Source organism: Penicillium lagena, assembly GCF_028827675.1.
Source record: "Penicillium lagena strain IBT 129212 chromosome Unknown utg000006l_segment0_segment0, whole genome shotgun sequence".
In the NCBI taxonomy this organism is placed as follows: domain Eukaryota; kingdom Fungi; phylum Ascomycota; class Eurotiomycetes; order Eurotiales; family Aspergillaceae; genus Penicillium; species Penicillium lagena.
In genome coordinates this window covers 787,889-809,533 of record NW_026623227.1, presented here as the reverse complement: position 1 = coordinate 809,533, position 21,645 = coordinate 787,889, and the positions used below count along the sequence as shown (strand labels likewise).

Here is a 21,645-nt window from a genome sequence, read left to right as displayed (position 1 = left end):
TTGCTATCCTGACGGAGTCATTTCATTGATTCCCTCCTAGCAGCAGTCGATTCTCCGTTATATTAACCAGTTTGACATGAGTAGTCCGTGCAGACTCGTCCATCTGACTGATCTTGGTGTACTCGGCTCCAGAACTGTTGAGCCCGGGGTCAACCTTCTCGGCACCATGATAGAGCATGGGCAAAATGGACGACTTCCACAAGCCGAGTCGGTGGCGTCGGTTGACTACCACCGTCGCGATCCAAAAAACAAACCCCAGGACGAGTAGCACGGACGGGAAAGTCAACCACTGCCAAGATACTGCGACGAATGTTTGCGAGAGCATAGCCGTGCCGATGGCGGACTCGTTGCTGGTTTCCAAGGCGTACTTCGTGAGAGCTGCAGCCATGTTTGACAACACCGCCCCCAGACCCAGGTCGATGACTCTGTCGAACGCTGCCCCATAATCAGCGCTGTTCTTGCCGCTGGAGGGCTGTACTGTCCACACCGAGCTCTCGTTGACGACATAATCCACACTCGAGTACCCCAAAAACGGAGGGGTAATCAGGTCGGTTGAGAGAGAAATAAATCCGGTCTCGCCATATTCTGTGCTGCTCGTTCGGAGACAGAAGGCGAATTGTTCAGTATCGGCCCAATTTTTCGTGGGTAGCTTAGTCCAATTGAACGGACCAGATCGATTGGTGGGCCTCCAGCAATCAAGGTCATTGAAGTAAGGTTCGTTATTGTTTGGAAGTTTGTGAGTAAATCGCTTCCCGTAGTCAACCGAGGTGACATTGACTAGCGACGTCCCGGAGGAGACAGAAACATTATATGTCTTCAGGCAGAGGGAAAGAATGCATTCCTGGACGCTGCGAATGCGGAGTCCGCGGACCAACTTTGTAATGTTGGTATCGGCTTCGGCTTCGAGTTCGGCATGTGCGAAGACGGCAAGCGGACTTTCAAGTCCCAAGAAAGTCTCGTTAAGCGGACTATTGAGTGCCCACACGACAGCCGTGGGGATATATGTGCCCCTGAATGTATCAAAATATTCAATGGGGACGCTGCCGTTATTTCCGTGGCCGGCGTTTATGAGGCAAAAAATCTCTTGGGGATTGGAGGAGGAGGAAGCCTCTTCATTATCGGCGGAAATGTTAGCGTACGTCCACTGATCGCAGCCATACAGGGAGGCTGAGGCAGTCACATCCTGACATTTGCTGCAAAAGCCAAGGGACTGGAATTCGGGCCAGGTACAGTTCCCGGACGGGCAAGTGGGATCGATGGCAAAATCCGTGTTCCAAAGAGCAGCGTTGAAGTACTCCACGAAGGAGTAGTAATTCGCGTTTTGCGCGAAAGTCCGCGCTTGGGGCATTGTCGCCTGAGCCGTGCTGCTGGGCGTTTGTCGAATTGGGTAGCTCAGGATCTGTTGCACGAAGGGATCTAAAGCCACTGCAAATATGGTGACAATAGCCCCCAGAGAGGCGAGTGAGAGCCCCTGGTGCTGGAGGAGAAGAATCAGAGAGCCCATCGGCCCTCGAGTTGCATCGTCGAAGGCCTGCATATCTGAGACAGGGCGTTCCCTGCGCTGGAACCAGATCCATTTCAATTGGCCAACCGCCGCAGCCACCACGAAAAGCAATGATGATCGGGATGCCGCTGCTAGTAAGGAGACGATTGTGTTGAGCGTCAGTCCATAAGACAGATTGGGGGATGGCTTCTGGTCGCAGATCCTCAGAATGATGATGATGGCCATGAACGATGCGACGCTGAACGTCATGGCGAGGCACTCGAGAAGCCATGTATCATCGAAGGAAGCCCAGCCTCCACAATTAGAGAGAGATAGGCCCTTTCTCTTGATTCCGTCATGATCAGTCCCCGCAGCGAGTAATTGCGATTGAGAATCGCCGCGGTAATACCGGAGACCAGTCAATTTCTTGGCATGCTGCGATCCCGCTGAGGAAGATCCTCGACTGCCGGTAGAGGGCGACTCAACCCAAGGCTCCTGGTTGTAGACCTGAGCTCTCGTTGTATGCTGAGGCTGCTGCTGCTGTTGCGGCGCTGCCAAGTATATAGGATTGATATGAGCCCCCGGAGGAATGGAGGGGAAGTAATTGGGTTTATGAGACTCCATATTTTCATCCATGGATGGAGGCAGCTGATTATTCCTCCATTAGACATACGGACTTATTATGTATTGTCAGCGCCAATCGCTGCGGAGGGGCTTCGCTACTCAGCCTCATGGTGGTGGAAGCGACCGAAGAGGTAAGTCATGAAGCCGGGGGGGGAGTGGTGGATCTGTGCACCCCCCGGCTCGGCCTGTGAGGAGTGCGCTCTAGGCGCGCGCTACCTAGCTAGGCCAAGAAGACCGCTATGACGAAGTTCTCTGACTTCTTCATGCCTGGGCTCACTATATATAGTAGTATCGCGCTTGTCAGACCGCAGTCCCGACACGGCCCCCAGGGCGGGACGTCCCGGCAAGGGACTAGGCTTTTAGCCTAGCGGCCATTAGGGCTTAAACATTCCTACTTAGCAGTTAGTAAATAGGGAGTAGCGAGCTATTTATCAGCTAAGATTTCACTTGTAGTTTATTTCTTCACATGATTGATTGATTTATTTACTCAATTAAATCCTGATGCAGCTTCTCTATGTCTTGTTAGACGCTATGCAGATTTCCACGGCTAAGATATAGGCGGTATGTCCCCGTATGTGGAAATGAGGATACTATAGTGGTGTTCCAAAAGTCTGCAATCCTCTACCTACCACCTAAGCGGATAGAGGGTTTCAGACTTTTGGAACACCACTATACATATTGCATATTGTCACGGACCCACAGGCTGCAATGACAAATGACAAAAAGGGCCACTGATAGCCAACCAAATCGCATGATGAACCTATTTGTCCACCACAAGTGTGAGGGGTGCGCCTAGGCGCGCGCTACCCAGCCAGGCCAAAAAGACCACTCTGACTCTGACTTCTTCATGCCTGGGCCCACTACATACAGTCGTATCGCGCTTTCCAGACCGTAGTCCTGATAAGTCACGTGTGTTTCAGTATACCTGGAGGGCCCCAGGCCTAGAGAAGGAAAACATTTCACCTTTTGATCAGGTTCCGGATCAAAGGGGGGATCAGATCCACCGTCAGATATTATGCTGAGTATATGTGTGAAATAATTTATTATCGTTAGCCTTGGACCAACTGAGGCTTATGGGCGGGTATTCATTGGCCAAGATATTTGCATGTCGGGGAATATACATAGTGAAATGCCTCTCTGTGGATTGAAGGACAAAGACGTATGGCCTAGGTGACCAAGGGTCCATATCAGATCTAAGTTGCTTGTTCTCAAGCCAGTCGTGATTGAGGTCGTCGGATGATTAGCGTCCGTAGTGGCCTTGGCTCAATGATTTCAAGAAAATATTCTCCTGGGAACTGCGCTAGTTCATGCTTTGGAATGCCATTCTTCTAGGTACGTACCATCCGACTCCTAGGTCTGACCCAATAGGTACAGGACTACACACTGTTATCCTTAAAATTAACTCGCCCGGTCTATAGCCCAACTAATGGACCCCACCAACAATAGCCGAACGTGCAATCGACTGACTCGGCTGTGGTCTTCTTCCCCGCATATAAAGACCCTAACGTCACTCCCCCGCATGCTTTTGTATAACCGAGGGCAGCCAACAGTTAAAAGACTTAAAAGGAACTATATCAAGTCGAATTGAAAGTATATAACTACAGCTACAATATCCAGGGATCCAGAGCGTAAACCACTATATATTCACCTCAATCATGTCCTCGGAACAATATCCCGTGCATCACCACGGCATCTATCATAACCTGCCCACCTTCCCCCCATCCACCAAGAACCTCACAGCAATCATAACCGGCGCAAATGGGATCTCCGGCTTCGCAACCCTACGAGCCCTTCTCGACCACCCAGACCGCTGGAGCAAGATCTACACCATCTCGCGCAGTCCTCCTCCGGCGGAGATGCTCAACCTCCTTACACCCTCTCAACAGAGCCGTATCCAACACGTCTCCGCCGACTTCCTACAATCCCCGCAAACAATCGCAGAGTCCTTAAAAGCGTCCGGCGTAACGGCAGACTATATCTTCTTCTACTCCTACCTGCAGCCGCGGCCACCCGCCGGAGCCGCGCCATGGACAAACGCGCAGGAACTAGTCCGGGTGAACACCGCGCTTCTCACCAATTTTCTGTCCGCACTCTCCCTCTGCAAGATCAAACCACACCGCATCGCCCTCCAAACCGGCGCAAAGAACTACGGCGTGCACCTAGGGCGCATCCGCACTCCAGCCATCGAATCAGACCCCCGCGTCACCCTCGAGCCCAACTTTTATTACCCCCAAGAAGACGCTCTGTGGGACTGGTGCGCGCACAATAACGTAGAGTGGAACGTTATCCGGCCGTCGTGGATTATCGGCGCTGTCAAGGCTGCTCAGATGAATGCACTGTATCCATTTGCTGTTTATGCAGCTGTTGCGGCGCATCGCGGGCAGCCGCTGGTTTTTCCGGCAGATTGGTCTGCTTGGTTGATGGAGTCGCATCACGCTACGGCGAGACTGACGGGCTACCTGACTGAGTGGGCGGTGCTGGAGGAGAAGTGTAGGAATGAGGCGTTTAATGCGCAGGACACCAGTCCGTTAAGTTTTGATCGGTTGTGGGAGGAGCTGATAAGGTGGTTCGGGGTTGAGAAGGGTGGTGTTGGGCCAAAGGAGGATGAGAGTGAAATGAATGCTGTTGTTGGAAAGGGCGGCAGTAATAATCCTGCTGGGTGAGTCTTTTTTTTTCCTTTGGTCATTCAGATGAGGCTTGTTTCCTTTTTGCTGACCGCTGACTGCGATGCATGATCTATAGCGGCGGCCCTCCAGTTACACTCAAGTTCTCGTTTACTCTCCAACACTGGGCCAGCCAGCCCGAAAATGCCGCAGCGTGGCGTGAGATCATGGCCGCGAACCCCAGCGTGACAGTAGATCCCTTCCAGGACGTGGAAGGGTATTTCACATTTGGGGATGCTGCTTTTGGGGGTATTGGTCAGTTGTCCATGAATAAAGCACGACGACTGGGCTGGACCGGGTTCGTCGATACGAGGGAGAGTATCTTCGAGATGTATCACGAGATGGAGGGCTTGGGTATGTTGCCACGGACCAAGGTGGATGTGGCGAGACCGTTGGTGTAATTCCAGTGGTTGACGGGTGTCTTCTCTTGATCATATTGTTTTACGTCTCTGCTCTTGGTTTGTGGCGAAACCGTTGGCGTAATTCTGTCTTTCCCTCAACCAGATTGCCTTGTTCCTAGTTAGACTTACATACTGAACCCCTCAACTAGGCCAATCGGAGTGAAGCTCCGGTGTCTTATAGGTAGGGCTGAAGATGAGGTTGAGGTAGCCTTTGGTTTTGCAATAGGCTAAGTGGTTTTGGATAGGTAGGCTATCGAAATATTATAAATTCAAACTGAATACGTATCACTTTAGACTTTACCGGGTTGTATGCTGCAAAATTGCTAGTTGTTACACATTGCCTGCTGCAAAGGAACCTAGACTATGTACACCTGTTGGAACATATCATATCCCAAACCAACCAGCATCGACTCATCCCAGACTTAGACCCTAAATTTCTTCCCCGCCTCCGTAAAACTCATCCCTTTCCGAATCTCTACCGCCATCTTCGCATCCGCATCCGCCTGCTTCGCCATAAGCGGGAGCACCTTCTCCGCCAACTCCTTCGGCAACACAACCACACCGTTCAAATCCCCGATCAGGTAGTCGCCCGGGTTGATGGTCATATCCTGCTCATCTGTTTGCAGTTTGACGGGAACATTGACGTCTACCACTTTGACTAGCTCGTACGGCGGTGCGGTGCCGATGTCGCGAGCGAAGACCTGGAATTGATAGGATATGTTAACGTCAGATTTCTCGTAGCTGATATCACATCCATGGACGACACTAGCAGGGGAATATACGAACCGGGTAGTTAAGCTCGCGCTGTTCCTGCAGATCTCGAAATCGGCCATCAATAACCGATCCCGCGGCTTTGCTTGCCTGTGCCCGTGCCGACATCAACCCCCCATACACGGCATTGGGCGTTTTCGGTGGACAGGACACGAATACCACTGCGCCTTCGGGGATGGAATCGATCTGTCATTGTCACGTCACTTAGCATTCACTGCTTAATTATCTGATGTTTGTCTGGTCCTTGCTTACGTAGTGCGTTGGGTGCTTCGGTGCTGGGTCATCCAGCGGCGCATATTTGACCGTGTATGCGGGGCCGACGATCTTCGTTGCGCCTTCTTGACGCTGAGGCGACCACAAAGTCAGCCCGGATAGGAAGCCTCCGTGTCGGAATTTCAGCTTGCAGAGAGCGTCAGAAACGTCGCATCTTTAGTTGGTGTTGCTTAGTATGTGCGCAGTATGGTTTGGAAAGGAAAATGGCCGAGCGATACTTACGTGGTGTACTGCTGCAACGCCTTGACGATGGGATCTTGAGTGGAGGCCATTTTGCTGGTAGTGGAGAAGTGGGATGATAATGGACGTAGGAGAAGTCTGAACGTGTGCAGCTGCGATGGAATCCTAGAGATGGTTCGAGACAGTAGTGACATCGCACGAGTCAAGAATGAAAAGACCGAGAGCTCCGGTGTAATCAACATCCCCGGGATCTGGAATGCCGCGACAGCTCCTCGGCCGGTGACCGACCGTCCGCGGGGTTCGACCGCGGCGAAATTCCGGGTAAATGGGTGAAAGTGGGCCTTTCAAAAAAAGAAGTGCCGAACGATATAGACAACGAAACAATTCTGGAGACGAAGTTCTCACTTAAACACAAGCACAATGGCGAAACCGACAGTCTACGTGCTCGATCCCTACCACGAAGATGCAATCGCTTGTCTCAAGTCTACCTCGTGGATCGAGCTCATCCTCCCCAATGATCCCCGCAAAGCCGACTGGCACAACCACGCAGATGGGATCATATTGCGATCCGAAACACAACTCCAAGCCGACGACTTCCGCCGCGCCAAGAAGCTGCGCGTTGTCGTGAAGCAAGGGGTAGGCGTCGACAATATCGACCTGAATGCCGCCAAAGAGGCCGGCATCGCGGTGCACAACACCCCCGCGCTGAACAGCGAGTCCGTGGCTGAATTCTCGCTGGCGCTAGCCCTCTCCCTGAGCCGGCGGGTGGCGGAAGTTGATCGCCGTGTGCGCAATGGGGATAGGATTGTGCGCAGCCAGACGCTGGGACTGAGTCTGTTTCGCAAGACTGTGGGAGTGGTCGGGATGGGGAATATTGGGAAAGTGGCGGCTAAGAAATGGATTGGGGCATGTGAGGCAGATGTGATCGGGTTTGATCCTGTTGCACCGGTGAATGTGTGGAATCAGGCGGAGATTCCGCATACCAGAGTCCAGACACTGGACGAGTTGATCACCAAGTCGGATGTGATCACGCTGCATGTTCCGTTGCTCGAGAGCACACGGGGTCTGATTACGGCCCGGGAGCTGGGGATGATGAAGGATCGAGCGATTCTGATCAACGCGGCTAGGGGAGGAATTGTGGATGAGAAGGCCTTGCTGGATGCATTGAAAGAGAAAAGGATTTGGGGCGCTGTCCTGGATGCCATGGAGGTTGAGCCGCCCACGTTGGAGGCATATGGGGATTTTTTGGAACTGGATAATGTGATCATGACACCGCATATTGGGGCATCCACCATCGAGAACCAGAGTAACAGTGGCCTTGCCGTGGTGAAGACATTACTGGCTGTTTTGGAGGGGAAGACTGATGATGTACCGGGGAAGTTAGTCTAGTGTATCTATAAAATGGAACATTCGATAGCTACAAATTTGCTGTATATACTTCAAGTACTATACTTCATGAGTACCATAGATAGAACTACCAACTTCCATACTGTAAATAGAAGTCCGGGTATCCCCGCATGGAAAGATTCTGAACTCCCCGCATACTCCCCCGGAGACTCTCCGGGAGGCAGCGCTGCTGCCGAAATCGGAAGACAGTCTCATGACGCTATATATTTCTCGCTCCAGTTCGCTCTTTCTCTACAATTATCGTGCATATTCCCTCGACTGGCATCACAAAAGAAACAGAAAATGGCCAATCCATCATCTACAATCGTGAACGTTACGCCCTCATCCGCGCACTCTTTTGTGACAGCGGTCCTCTCCAAATACAATGTTCCCTCAGATCGCGCCGACCTGATTGCGGACTCGCTCGTCCTCGCCGATCTTCGTGGTGTTGACACACACGGCATCAATCGACTGGGAGGATACATCGAGCGTATCAAGCACGGTGTACTCGATCCCAACCCCGATCTCAAGTTCGACTTGAAAACACCCGTTATGGCGCTCTTGGACGCAAAGAACACGTTTGGGTTCGTTGCTGCATCCCTCGCTATCGACAAGGGCGTCGAGATGGCGCAGACGTATGGGATGGGCGTCGTGGCTGTCAAACATAGTAATCACTATGGCATGGCGGCAACGTATCTCCTTCGGGCGATCAAGAAGGGTTGTGCAGCTATGGCGTTTACGAATGCATCGCGAAGTATGCCGCCGTGGGGTGCGAAGGAGGCACTTCTTGGGACGAGTCCCTTTGCCGTTGGTGTCCCTGGTGGCGAGGCAGGAGATTTCGTCCTCGACATGTCGCCCAGTGTGGCAGCCAGAGGAAAGATTCGAAAGGCAGCTCGGCGGGGGGAGAAGATCCCGGAAGGGTACGCGCTGGATGCAGAGGGGCGATCTACGACGGATCCAGAGGCTGCATTGGCTGGGGGTGTGGTTTTGCCTATTGGGGGACCTAAGGGGAGTGGGCTGGCGATGATGATGGATATGTTTGGCGGTCTGATGTCCGGAGCTGCATTTGCAGGTGATGTGAATGATCAGTACAAAAATCTGAAGGAGCCGCAGAATGTCGGCCACTGGTTCTTGGTATTTCGCCCGGAGGTCTTTCTGGATGGCGGAATGGAGGACCTGAAGGTGAGAATGGACACGTTGCTGACGAGGGTCCGGGAATGCGATAAGGCTGCTGGAGTGGAGAGAATCTATACCAGTGGAGAGATCGAGGCAGATGTAGAAGTGAAGAGAAGGACAGAGGGCATTCCATATTCGCGAGGGGAAGTCGATGCGCTGCATGCATTAGCGAAGCAGACAGGTGTTGATTTCAAGTTGGAAGAGATGAAATAGATATGTTAAGAAAGAATGTACAGAAATTGTTTTCATGTATTCGAGCAGAGCAGAGTTTTCTAGACTTGCTACTTACGGCCCTGCAAGCCCAAATTAAGTGATGAAGCGGAACATCGGAGCATTGTCCGCCAACTCCGTAACATCCACCGGCAACCCAGGCACAGGTTTGCCGTACATCTTGTCCCGCCGTTTATTGATAGCCTTCAAAGCAAAGTGATTCGCCAGCGCAAACGCCGCCGTGGCTATCGCCAATCCCATACACGCAAAATGTCCCCTCCTGAACTGCGGCCCGTCCGTGCTGGGGTAGAACCAAGTCCCTGCAATGGAGCCTAGATTGCCAATTGCTGTATACAGGCCCATACCAATGGATCGTTTCGTCTCATTGCCGAAGTTGTTTGCAGCCCAGGCGTGTGTGGGCGGGTACGTGGCGTAGACGCAAGCAACGGCAATGCAGACACATGCGTACTTGCCGCCCAGCTTGGACTCAGGCAACGTGGCTAGAAGAGCGTATGCAATTGTTGCAACGCACATTAGAACGGCGATATGTATGCCTCGATCGCGGAAACGGTCGGATGACCAGGACGCGACGAACATGAGACCAAAGGCGCAGGCGTACGGCGGGACGGTCATCAGATTTGCCGTCGTGGCTTCTTTGTACCCCAGGTCTGTATCCAATCTGTCAGTATATCCAAGGAGGTGGCCTCAAGAAATACATACTCGCGACAATAGTAGGCAGAAAGCCGGATATCGAGGCCAGAAGTGCTGCAGTGGGGAGATAGATCGCCGCTTGCACGTACAGCCGCCAGTCGGTAAGCGTCCAAATAACATGTTTCTTTTGAATGGGGCCAGCCTTGTCGAAAGATTCGTTATGGTAACGCGCTTCCGCAATTTCCTGGTTAATGCCGGAGAACCGGGAGTTCTTGAGTGGTCGATCGGGCAACCAGTACATGCAGAACAGCCCGAGACAGAAGCAGGGCAATCCCTCAATGAGGAAAAGCCATTTCCACACAGGTGTGCCACTATCAATGTGGCCGATGCCGAAAGCAATCAGGCCTCCGAATGCTCCGGCAATGGCAGTGGGCCCCAAGAACCAGAAGACACGGACGCCCATTTCAGTCCGATGGTACCACAGAGAAAGGTAGTAGACAATTCCGGTGCCGAAAAGGCCTTCGAAAGTGCCTAGAAAGACTCTGCAGACGAGTTCACCTGCAAGGTTGAAAGCGACATCTTGAAGGAGACTTGCAATGGCCCATCCACAAACACCAAAAGCAATCCACTGCCGAGTATCAACACAGTCCGGAGAAAAAAGATGTCGTTCTTACCTTCGACGGCGAGAAAACACGGTAGCCAAGGCACCCAGGAACTTGGAATAGTACCAGTCCAACATAGAAGATCATCACAACGAGCTGCCATTGAGACGAGGAAAGAGGGGTGATCCCTGCACTAACCCCCTGCGAGGGAGTATTGTGTCCATCATCGAGGCCGTATAGTTTTGCATTGGCAACATTTCCTCGATCCAGGTATTCGAAGAAATACAGAAGGGAGACAACGGGCAAAATGATGCAGTCCAGCTTCCAGAGATACCGTTTTTGGGCTTTGATCCATTCCGGATCATACGGATTCTGGATCTCCTTTGGGATCTCCTCTGCCAATTCGTCATTGGGTTTCTCGATATCTATCATGTTCCGCGCGTTCGCTAGTTCTATATGTTGCACGTCGTCAGTAGTTCCCATGTTAGTACTTCAACCGCACAGTGCTGAGAATGAGATGGACGATGGGTTGCTTATATAGCAAATGACTTCTTGTCCTCGGCTAGTACGGTCCGTCTGTCGAACGCACCCTTTATGATCTTTGATAATAATCTTTACGGGGGCCGAATGCAGCTCAAGCTTCCCCGTATTTCACAAATAACTGGGGTAAATGCCGGGCGGGGATCCCGGCGAACCCCCTCGGCGAGTTCCCGCGGCGAGTATCCGGCGAGGCTCCCGGACGGCAATATTCAGTGGTTGATTTGCTATCATTGACCGATTTCGTATATTATTACTGATTCACGCTACTCAGGGTCAAGCTTTCTCCTCTCATGCTCGAGCGACAAAACAAGATGGGATCGGTATCAGATCTAGACACCTCTCTCCCCGCGGGCGCTTGGGACAGCCACGTCCACGTCGCAGACGAAGTAAGGAAAAGCCCCGACACCTTTTACTGACTTTATTAAAGAATATTCTGCAGGACAACTTTCCTTACCATGCATCACACCCCTACCGTCCCAAAAGAGCCGCGCTGGAGGATCTCCTCGCCTTCCAAACGATCCAAGGGATTAGTCACAACTGTCTCATTGCTTTCTCCGTATACCACACCGATAATTCAATCCTTCTAGACGCACTTCGCCGCTTAAATGGCAAGGGTCGCGCAGTCGCCTGCATCGACCTTGAAAACACCACATGTGATGAACTACAAGAACTACATGACGCCGGAGTCAGGGGAATTCGTCTCAATTTGCGGACAACAGAGACACGGCCTGACAAGGCCGCATTTGCAAAGTTGCTCACACAGGCAGCGGATAGAATCAGACCGTTTGGTTGGGTAATCCAGGTGTACGTATCACTGGATCAGATCGCGGAGTTTGCATCAATTGTACCAGCATTGGGGGTAACCTTTGTGATTGACCACATCGGTCATCCGGAGCCATCGAAGGGACCGCCGAAACTGCAGAATGGATATCAAGAATTCATGGAGCTTCTGAAATCAGGGCTCGTGTACACAAAGCTCAGTGGTGTATACAGGTTCCAGGATTTGCCGGAGCTAGACTCGTATGTGAGAGAGATATTGACAGTCGCTCCGGACAGAGTCGTTTGGGCGAGCGACTGGCCGCATAGTGGTGGTGTTTCGGCGAATCCAGGAGGCGACAGGACCAAGGTACAGGAGTATAGGAAGGTTGACGATCAAGCTTGGGTGGCTAGGTGTAAGAGCTGGTGTCGGCAGGTTGGGGGGGACGACCTGATAAGGAAAATTTGGGTGGATAATCCAAGGAGGTTGTGGCAGTTTCCCGGCGATAACTAGCAATAAGGACTCACAGCTATAAAGAATTTGTTGCGTTATCCATATTTGTACAAATCTGTTAGAAACTCTCCACTTTTCAAAAATCACACTAGCGCCTCTTTGTTTCCTATCCAAGGTACCATTCCCCGGTGGCAGTGTTTATGTGCTGCTCAGGAAAAGAGTCGAGGAATGAAAATGCATCCAGGTCCATACTGCTCGAATGCTGATCTGTCGTAAGGTGATTCGCAACCTCTGGATCAAGATAGGGGAAGGCAGGCAGGTAATTCGCCGGTACTAGGTCTTCTGCTGGCGCATTGTCATTTGTTTGTGCAAATCGTGGAGGTTTAGAGTGCAAGCTATTATTAATGATATCCAGACTCCGTTGAAGTAGAGGGCATGTTTTGGTACCCTGTTTCAGCGCTCGGAGGAAGGTTTGCATCTTGCTGCTTGCTTCGAGGTCACCATTCTTGACATCCTTGATCATGACTGATGCACCAGTGTAGATGCAGTACGCCATCAAGTATGTGATACGGTTGAAACCAAAAGTCTTCTCAAGGAGCAAGAGCATCTTCTCGAGGCTGTCTGCCGCCTTTCTGCAGGCCATATGACGCGTATGGGCCGAGTAGAATGGCCGATGCAGCAATATTATGATTGCGTAGTAGAAGAGGTTCTGGGTGATGATATGCGGCGGAGGACAGAACTCTGGCAATTTTTCTGGATCGTATTTTAGATGTTGTGGCGAATTTTCTCTCCAGTCATCGAGCCTCTCTCTGATTCGCAACGTCTCACTCATATCTGGAGAACCACGACGAGAGTAAAGTTGGAGGATAATGTCATTTAAAATGACGGCGAGTTTGCAGGAGTTTTCGAAGCAAGAAATAGAATGAGCCTTCATAGGCGGATACTCTCCGACAGAGACTCTGCTCAAGTTGAGCATGTCGCCATAGCTTGGAGACCACAGTTCATTTTCGGCGAACGTATCCACTTTCTTTCATCAATATCAATGCGAGGCAAAGCAAGAGCGGAGAAACTCACAGAACTCAGGGCTATGGTCAAAAGGAAGTTCAAGTAACACGGGCGATCTCCCTAGATAGAGACTTAAAGCCTTATCCCAGAAATAGCAACTCCAGAATAGTCGTCTCCGTATCTCCCCGTCTTCTGGGCTGAGATATCCCAATTTCAATACTTTGCCACTATTGTGATGGAGACCTAAATCGCTGACCATTCGGAAAGCCATCCCGCCGTAAAGCCATGCTTGCGACGTGGACCCATAGGCCATCTCCCGAGCACTGAGCTGTAGCAAGGCCTGCACGGTGGGGATCGATGTTGGTTTTTGTATTTCTTGGCCCAGAAGTAAACGTGCCCGACAGATGAGCATTTCGCCTACCTCACCCTCGTGAAAGCGCGCAGCATGTGCGCAGAGCACGGTGAGAAGAAAAGGTGAGTAGTACTGGCCACCGGTTGTCATGTCCCCTACAATTGTCAGATATTCTCCAGAGATGCAGGATCGATCGGATCTTACGCATGAAAGCTGGTCTGTACACCCACATGAACATGGGGGCAATCCAGGACCAATGGACTTGCAGTAAATTGGAAATAATCACACGTGGAATACCGGTCTCAATGGACGCATTGCCATGGGCGAATTCTTCCCAGGATCGATATTCTTCCGCATTCCAGGTCAGTAGCATCCGGATATTTGACTTGGAGGACACCTCATCCTCGGACTGGGAATGTGCAGCCGGTGCATCCAGTGCAGGTGGCTCATAAAGAGCGGATGTGGGACCATAGTATGATATCTATTCCAAATAATAAATGGACATGTTCATAACATAAAACTTCGTGTCAACTTACTTTGCCATTCTCATCAAGACTCAAGTCCGATAGCAACTCTTCTGAGGTAGGCTCTTTGGACATCATCTGGCCTTGGTACTGGGTAGGATTGTTTCTACGTTCTGGCCGTGCTTCTAACGCTGGAGAGGCACTTGGGTTCGCGAAATCCGTCTGCTGTAGGGCTGGTGAAGACCCTGCTTCCAGGGCTTCCTTCAATCTTAGGATCGTTTGTTCTGCCTCTTGAAGCCTGTTGGCCATGGCAATTATCTGCGACATTGGAGGAGGCTTCTCATAACGACACTCATCATGATAGACGTCACAGGTCTTGCAGCTTGGCTGAGTGCCATCGCAACGTGTCTGATCTAGTGAGCAACCAGCGGAGTGTGGACATGCGGTGGACTATCAAATACCTTTCTTGCGCGGCAATTTTCGCAGGTGAGTCCCCGGCGCGTTCGGTTTCCTCGCTCTACTCGCCCTCTTGGTGTTGTGGTGGCCATGCTGCGTGCTGCTTTCGATGCTTGTTCTCCAACTTGGATCACACATCAAGTCATTTAAAGTTGCGCTACAGTTCCTTCTCAAGATTTCTTGATGCATAGGCCAAGGCTCTTAGAGGTTTTGAAGGGTGAAATACCTGACCCGACTTTTAACTTCATGTCCGGTGACATTGGATTAGAGCCATTTAGAAGGCGGTGAATAAAGCCCTAAATATTCCCGACTATACCCGGGCTTCACTCTCAACTTGTACTTCATTGTCTATTAGTGATACGGGATTTTTGCATGTCCCAAACAGAAACAATTAGACCATCTGTGCTGTCGCGTTTCTTGAAATAAGCAACTGCAACGAACCCGCCCGATTTGAGGATTCAGATGGGGCCTAAGGCAATAATCCACGACCCGTCTCATTATCGAGTTCCACAAGGCCTCTTGGTTATGATTAGCTTCGTAGTCCGTTGCTTTTCAAGTCCCGGAACCAAGTGGTTCGCCAGGGGCTTACCGTCTTGGGAAACTTTCACGTTGGAAACTTTCTTGCGTACACTCATGGTTTAAGGATTTGTTTGATTATTTATGAGAGCGAGGAGATGACAGAGGGGATGAAGATGTGAATGTGGAGAGAAGATGAAGAAATACCAGCAGCAGCAAACCTATAAGTAAAGTCGCATAGGCAACAGCAATTAAAATAGAAAGAACGGTCTTTTCAGGAAGGAGCTCCTACTGGTCATAGGTGCTGTAGTGCTGGTCAGTTCGTATTCCCTATCCAACATAGTTCGCGGGATTTAATCAAATTATTTACAGACTGATGTGTGCAGGGTACAAATGAGGCTGTGAAGGGATTATTGCAGCATACTAGCCACTTTTAGTAAGCTTGCAGGGATGTGCTTGACGCATATTTTTTAACCCGAGAGCGCTTACAGGCGTAGTATGTACGTATCTGAGCGTTTCTGGGGCAGGCAATGACAACTTCTCTTAAATAAGTCAGGTTTCCCATGGAGGTACTTGGCTCTTTCAAAAGATATAGGGAAAGCGCCAAAATGTAGGAGAAAGTTATCAAGTATGGAGTGTGAAGTATAATCGCATTAACATGAAGAGATATCGATCTAAAAAACTGCTAGAGCATTTGGAGGGCTTCCCACACCTCCTGGCACATTAAGCGGACAACTCGTTAGCAGGAAAGAGTACTTCTTCTTGCTTGCACACATCCTCGATAACGCCTCAAGATCCCACAGCTCACCAATATTCAAACCGAATAAGCTAAGGAAGTATTGATGCAGAACTAGCCGTCACTTGGTCAACATAAATTCGGAAGAATACATCAAAAAAAGACTTACCCAGATCACCAATGCCTCCCTCCGACTTGTCCTCTCTCATAGGCGGCAGTTGCTCAAATGCAAGAGCATCGCCAGCAACACCAGCAAAATGGTGGTCCCATACCCATCTCGCCGTCTCAGCACATCCTTTGACTCCTACTGCACGACCACCCTTCAATGCTTCCTGTTGCTGCTCAGGCGACATCTCCTGTAGGGCACGTGTATACCCAGATCTGACTATGAGGATATCACCCTGGCGCAGGGATACGCTTTCCCACTTGGCAACAGCATCAAGCTCATCAACAGTGATACCGTGCGCGTCAAAGGGTGAGTATTTGATACCATGTGCATCAGCGTAGGCTTTATAATCGAGTAGAACACCGCGAGCAACTATGCCACCACGGTTGTGCCAGTGGTTCAGAGTCGGTAGACTGGTGTCGACAGTAAACGGAGTAGATGATTGTTCGAGAGTCTGTACACTTGGTCGAACACCATTGTAGCTCAGTTGAGTGTGTTGGTGCGCATAGTGCACCAGACTATCCCATTGACTGGAGCACTGCGTGTTGAAGGTGACTTCGTCATCAAAACCATGTAACCTGTGATGCTCGTCTTCCTTATCCTGAAAGGAAAGTACTTGATGTTGAAGTCCAGCGCGTCCAAATGCTGGTATATGCAGAGCGTTGATCGGCCAGTTTAGCGATACGGACTCGCCGTCTTGGGCTTCACGGAGGGCTGCTTGGACTACTGGTGGGGTGAGAAGGTTGATGCATCCAAGGTGATCCTTTTTGCCGTCTCGGTCGAAGACACCCCAGGCGCAGCCAGATGGCATGCCCTCCATTCCTGGGAGGTCGTCAAAACGGGGAAGGTTGCTGTAGTCGGCGTTGGACATGGTAGAGATTCAATGGGGGGCTTGGTTAATGGAAAGAAGATCGGAAGCTATATTATTTTCTTCTCCTGTCTATTCCTCCTCTATTTCAGTTTCAAGGGTTATTAGGGTTGTGGTCCTCCCCTCTATACTTCACACCCTCGGGCCGACTACAAGCGGAGTGCGGAGAAGAGTGCCGCAAAACAATGAAAGATTAAATCACAAAAAAATAAACACAAAATACACTAGTAACTGCTTGCGTCATGTCTACGCTGATCCCATGGAAAAAGGATCCACGGCTGAAATCTCCTGCATCTGCATCCACGCATTAAACCAAGGGTTCTGTTCCTCCGGCGCCGATCCAACCTCAGTGGAGACCATTGACCTTTGAATAACCGCCTCAATAGTTGCCCATCGATCACAGTCCTGTGGCCATATCTCAGTACCAGGCTGAGAGACCTTCTGTGGCTGCACAGAAATCTGGTTCTCTAGTAAATCATGCCAGAGCTGGCACACCCGATGCACAGACCGGAGCTGCCACCCCGCAAGCTCAAATGAGGTAGATGCATCTTTCACTGCGTCGCAACATACCTCAAGGTCTGCGACGGCAATTGCAAATTCGTCATAGCATCTAGAGGTACACGCTATATAAAGGTGCACCATTGACGCTGTAAACATGGGGTGTATGCCCTGAATGTTAATACGGCGCAGGGTCCAAAGTCGTTTATAGATAGCTATCATACGGGTGATTATCCGCGCAGACTCGACGTATTTGCGACGCGAATCTGGTGCTTGTCCTGTTCGTGGAGGCGTGATGAACGGGTGGTTGGCGAAGATCATGGTTTCGTGAAATTGAGTGTGCATGACCAATACATGTGGTAGATAAATTGCTGAGGTGCTGTTCGGGTCAACGGCTAGCTCAGCTGGAAGGTCATCCAGCCATTTATCTAGCGCACAAGTCACGGCGATGGTGTGCACACGTAGTTGGGAAATGGAGCCCGTGCGCTTGTCATAGCTAGAGAGCATGTTAGCAATAATCGCCTCCAAATGGGCTAGAAGCGTTACAATGTCTTCTGCAGGCGTTCCATGATATAGCACAGTTTCAACTGGTGTTCCCACATCAAAGCCAGTGGATCAACAAAGCGCTGCGGCGGCCGCTTCAGATCTACAGACTCGTCTGTGTATTCCTCCCAGTACTGAGTAATCTGGCTCTCTGCCGGCGACTGGACAGGGATTCGATTCACATCAGCGACTGGCATTGTCAATCGTCCGAGATAATAGCTCCACGCAGTATCGATTACATATGTACCCCAGAACGCAGTGCTGCGCACATTAGCTTCCTGCCTGGACATGTCATTCGACCGAACATAGTGCTCAACATCCAGGTGCAAACCTAGATGATGAGCTAGCTGCGCCGCCATGCTATCATACAACCACCCGCGAGAGTCTCTGCCACGACTGGCTTCGCTACCGCTCATCATTGCTAGGGCTTGCACTGTTGCGATGGTGGGGTTGTCAATGTCGCGCTCCAGCAGTGCCCGCGCGCGCAGGATGAAGAAGTCGTGTAACGAGCCAGGGATCTCGGGTAGGGCTCTGTCGGTGAATAATGCGCCCCAGGAGCACCTTTTTGAAAAGTAAGAGTCAACTCAATAACAGTGACTGGTGATAAAATACTCACATGGCATTAACAAGTAGTTCCGAGTAGCAAGAGGCTACCATCGAGTCTGAGCTCAAGCCGAACTCTGCCTGTCGACGGGCATTCAAAAACGCATTTTGGTTCACTACATTGAAGTAGGGATTCTCCCAGGTGAAGTACAACTTGATCAAATGATCTTCAAATTCTCGAGGGATTGTATGCCCAACGCCAGCTTGTTCCAGCCACGCGTTTGGCATTTGGTCCTGCGCATTCTGATAGAGCTGCGGCTGAAAGGGAATAGCGGTGCGAAGGAAGTGGACATTCGAAGTGGTGCCGAAGTACCTGAGCTGTCCATGCTCCGTAAACTGAAGGGATCCAGTCCGCTTTACGAGAAGCTCGATGTCGGGATCCAACCCCGGAGTCAATGTATTTCCCTGATCGATTCGTTCGATTAGTGCACGTTCACGATCGTCTCTTTCCTCTGCAGGATCATTCAAAAGCGACAGTGCCGACCAGCCGCTAAGGTCTGGCACATTTTCTGGGGAGTCTTGCGGCGCACAATTTGACTGCGGCGGCTGCGATGATGGAACTGGAATGCCATGTTCCGTCAATGTATTTTCCAACAGGCGGATCCGATCCACTAGCTGTGAGACGGCTAGTTTTGATATCCTAATCGGGTCAGCATACCGATCAACTAATATCCCCGAGATTTAACTTGCTTGCGCTTGTCTGGTCGCAGATATGTGCATCTCTGCTGCAGTCGATCACAGCTGGCGCAACTCGGTGATGCGCCGTCGCACCGGACTTTAAGACGGAAACAGTGATCACACGCCGCCGTGACATGTGAAGCCCTGCGCCCAGGCGCAACCATGATGAGTGATTAGGAACTCATGTGCTGAGCGGCTGAATGTTGTTACGGGACGTGCACTTGGTCACTCCCGGGAGTTGGGAAGTGCGGGGGATGTGGAGCGGCCGAGCGGAAAGTATGGCGGAGAAATATAAGTAACAACGAAAACAAGTCAGGATATAGAATCTGGAAATATACGATAGAATAGGCATTACTCTCTCATATGGACTAAACTATCATGCCAAAATCAAGACAACTCCTCGTGGACGGTAACGGGCTTGGCCTCATCCTCCTGCTCGCTCTCGCGAAGTGATCCTTCTCCCGCCTCCCGAAGAGCCTCACGTGCAATCTTCTCACGCTCCTCCTCGGTGGCATTATACCAATGCGAGACAACATTGGCATCGTCGCCGAAAAGGCCGCCAATCTCCTCCAGCGTGCGGCCCTTGGTCTCGGGGAAGAAGAAGTAGATCGCCAAGATATAGAAGAACGATGGGATAATCAGTACAAGATAGAACTTCCATCCAATCGTGTTAAGCGCAACCGGTGCCGCGACAAGAGTAACTTCGGAACCTAGATAGAAGCTGGCGATACCGAAGGCCACGCCTTGGGAGCGGAGGTGGTTGGGGAAAATCTCCGCAACGTAGACGTACTGTGTTGCATCGACGAAGAAACACCACCAGAAGATAAAAAAGAACACGAAGAAAACTCCCCCGCGCAGACCCGCCACGTTGTCTGTGCCGAGATACTGTGCCGTCAGGGCACAGAGGAATATCACTGCCACAGTGCAGCCAATAGAGCCGATGAGCAGACACGTCCGCCGGCCTACGCGGTCGACGTAAAATGCAGTCCAGGTGTTGCCTATGAGCGTGAAGCTAACCCAGCATGCGTTGAGCAGGAGTGGGATTGAGCCTCCCAATCCGAGACTTGCGTAAATGAGGACCCCGTAGTTTGCCATCACGAATACCCCCAGGAACTGGTCGCCCCACATCAGCATGAAGGCCACCATGGCTCGTCGGCGGTTGGCAGCCGTGCGGAAGAGCTCGAATGACCGCGTCGTCATAGCCTTATCGTGAATGAACTGTTTCTCGATCAAGTGGAATTCTTGCTTGGCTCGGGAATCGTTGATATCGTCGGGGGTCCTGTGCAGACGCTTGACAATCTCAAAGGCCTCTTCTCGACGTCCTTGTTGCAGTAGCCAGCGAGGAGAAAACGGGATGAAGGAACTGCCCGCCAGGACGATCAGAGGGAAAGTAATCTGAAACGCCAGTGGGAATCTCCAGGCGAAGGAGGCTGCCGGGTTCTTGGCAGACATGTAATAGCAGGCAAACCCTAACCAGCCAGCTAGGGTATACCCGACAGCGTACATGATGCCAGTAACAGCCACCATGGCGCCGCGGGTCTCTGCTGTCGACACTTCGGCTTGGTAGATGGGTACGATGCATGCAAGGATGGCAGCGCCCATACCGGCGACAAAGCGGCCCACGAGGAACATGGCCATGTCCACTGCACCAGAGCACAATACACCGCCAACGATGAGCACGACACATCCAGCCTGCATAGTCCGCTTACGACCATAGAAGTCTGCAGCCCAGGCCTGGAAGATGCATCCCACAATTGCGCCCGCCGAATTTATGCCATTGAGGGCTCCGATCATGTTGGTAGTGTGCGCATAACCTGGTTCACCCTGGGCCGCCAGGTTAAAGTAGGTATAGAAATTGGGCTGGCCGACGGTCGACCCGATGATGGCCAGGCCGTAGGCACTGGCAATGGTACCAATGGCCACAAAGACCACGACCCAAAGATTGTAGGCATTTACAACGATCTTGTGTAACATTGTGGTTGAGAGGGAAATAAACAGAACGAAAGAATGACAGACAGGAATAGGAGATGGGCATGACGTATTTAGGGTGCGCAGATTGAGCCATTAGTCTCAGTTCCCCTCGTCTCTCCATAAACTCTGGTATGCACAGAACTCCATGTCTCCGGCCAATCAACCGGAATGATTGGCGTGTTCTTGGTATCTCCAGTTTCACCGCCGGCGCGGAAATCCGGGGCAGAGTGAAAATGCGGGGAAGACACTTAACCTTAAAAAGATGAGGAGATGTGATGTCAGTGCCATGCAACTGCCGAGGCTGACTACTCTGTTTCGCCACGGACTGGAGTTGCTTTCTGGTTGAAAGTTCGTCAGTGCTGAATCCTGCAAATCAACTAAAAGCTACTACGAAGTAATTGGAAGTTGCTTGCTTGAGTGTCATGGGCATTGAATCAAAGAATGACCATAGGTCCATACTGTAAGAAAATATTTAAATCTTCCGGACCATTTAGGCGTACTCTCCTCATATTGCCCGCATGTCATCCTTCGTAAGTCTGTTATTACTCTAAGCAACGTAAAACTACCCCTCTTCTAGTCCCACTTATTTGCCGACCGGAGGATCCACGCGGAGGAAGAT

At 51.1% G+C, this 21,645-nt stretch overlaps 12 protein-coding genes across 12 annotated transcripts; 4 read left to right on the top strand and 8 right to left on the bottom strand.

Moving 5' to 3' along the window:
- Positions 1-22: 22 nt before the first annotated feature.
- On the bottom strand, positions 23-2,119 carry N7510_008476 (DUF3176 domain-containing protein; the record flags this gene model as incomplete). The annotated part of the gene is made up of 1 exon (XM_056980401.1): positions 23-2,119. The coding sequence occupies one exon, from the start codon at positions 2,117-2,119 to the stop codon at positions 23-25; it is 2,097 nt and encodes a 698-aa protein (XP_056830610.1).
- Positions 2,120-3,762: 1,643 nt separating this feature from the next.
- Positions 3,763-5,171, top strand: N7510_008475 (SDR family oxidoreductase; the record flags this gene model as incomplete). Its single annotated transcript, XM_056980400.1, has 2 exons — positions 3,763-4,766; positions 4,850-5,171. 2 exons carry the CDS (start codon positions 3,763-3,765, stop codon positions 5,169-5,171), a joined length of 1,326 nt encoding a protein of 441 aa, XP_056830609.1.
- Positions 5,172-5,593: 422 nt separating this feature from the next.
- N7510_008474 (RraA family protein) lies at positions 5,594-6,487 on the bottom strand (the record flags this gene model as incomplete). Its single annotated transcript, XM_056980399.1, has 4 exons — positions 5,594-5,872; positions 5,958-6,128; positions 6,195-6,369; positions 6,438-6,487. 4 exons carry the CDS (start codon positions 6,485-6,487, stop codon positions 5,594-5,596), a joined length of 675 nt encoding a protein of 224 aa, XP_056830608.1.
- A 328-nt stretch (positions 6,488-6,815) lies between these two features.
- N7510_008473 (hydroxyacid dehydrogenase) lies at positions 6,816-7,784 on the top strand (the record flags this gene model as incomplete). Its single annotated transcript, XM_056980398.1, has 1 exon — positions 6,816-7,784. One exon carries the CDS (start codon positions 6,816-6,818, stop codon positions 7,782-7,784), a length of 969 nt encoding a protein of 322 aa, XP_056830607.1.
- A 300-nt stretch (positions 7,785-8,084) lies between these two features.
- On the top strand, positions 8,085-9,170 carry N7510_008472 (Ldh family oxidoreductase; the record flags this gene model as incomplete). Its single annotated transcript, XM_056980397.1, has 1 exon — positions 8,085-9,170. The coding sequence occupies one exon, from the start codon at positions 8,085-8,087 to the stop codon at positions 9,168-9,170; it is 1,086 nt and encodes a 361-aa protein (XP_056830606.1).
- Positions 9,171-9,263: 93 nt separating this feature from the next.
- On the bottom strand, positions 9,264-10,903 carry N7510_008471 (uncharacterized protein; the record flags this gene model as incomplete). Its single annotated transcript, XM_056980396.1, has 3 exons — positions 9,264-9,835; positions 9,888-10,446; positions 10,493-10,903. 3 exons carry the CDS (start codon positions 10,901-10,903, stop codon positions 9,264-9,266), a joined length of 1,542 nt encoding a protein of 513 aa, XP_056830605.1.
- Positions 10,904-11,271: 368 nt separating this feature from the next.
- On the top strand, positions 11,272-12,230 carry N7510_008470 (amidohydrolase family protein; the record flags this gene model as incomplete). The annotated part of the gene is made up of 2 exons (XM_056980395.1): positions 11,272-11,346; positions 11,400-12,230. 2 exons carry the CDS (start codon positions 11,272-11,274, stop codon positions 12,228-12,230), a joined length of 906 nt encoding a protein of 301 aa, XP_056830604.1.
- Positions 12,231-12,336: 106 nt separating this feature from the next.
- On the bottom strand, positions 12,337-14,318 carry N7510_008469 (fungal specific transcription factor domain-containing protein; the record flags this gene model as incomplete). Its single annotated transcript, XM_056980394.1, has 4 exons — positions 12,337-13,193; positions 13,245-13,682; positions 13,732-14,008; positions 14,064-14,318. 4 exons carry the CDS (start codon positions 14,316-14,318, stop codon positions 12,337-12,339), a joined length of 1,827 nt encoding a protein of 608 aa, XP_056830603.1.
- Positions 14,319-15,637: 1,319 nt separating this feature from the next.
- Positions 15,638-16,736, bottom strand: N7510_008468 (uncharacterized protein; the record flags this gene model as incomplete). The annotated part of the gene is made up of 2 exons (XM_056980393.1): positions 15,638-15,813; positions 15,869-16,736. The coding sequence occupies 2 exons, from the start codon at positions 16,734-16,736 to the stop codon at positions 15,638-15,640; spliced, it is 1,044 nt and encodes a 347-aa protein (XP_056830602.1).
- Positions 16,737-16,979: 243 nt separating this feature from the next.
- N7510_008467 (fungal specific transcription factor domain-containing protein) lies at positions 16,980-17,738 on the bottom strand (the record flags this gene model as incomplete). Its single annotated transcript, XM_056980392.1, has 1 exon — positions 16,980-17,738. One exon carries the CDS (start codon positions 17,736-17,738, stop codon positions 16,980-16,982), a length of 759 nt encoding a protein of 252 aa, XP_056830601.1.
- Positions 17,739-17,773: 35 nt separating this feature from the next.
- On the bottom strand, positions 17,774-18,190 carry N7510_008466 (fungal specific transcription factor domain-containing protein; the record flags this gene model as incomplete). Its single annotated transcript, XM_056980391.1, has 1 exon — positions 17,774-18,190. One exon carries the CDS (start codon positions 18,188-18,190, stop codon positions 17,774-17,776), a length of 417 nt encoding a protein of 138 aa, XP_056830600.1.
- Positions 18,191-18,386: 196 nt separating this feature from the next.
- N7510_008465 (MFS transporter) lies at positions 18,387-21,029 on the bottom strand (the record flags this gene model as incomplete). The annotated part of the gene is made up of 2 exons (XM_056980390.1): positions 18,387-19,017; positions 20,008-21,029. The coding sequence occupies 2 exons, from the start codon at positions 21,027-21,029 to the stop codon at positions 18,387-18,389; spliced, it is 1,653 nt and encodes a 550-aa protein (XP_056830599.1).
- Positions 21,030-21,645: the final 616 nt, after the last annotated feature.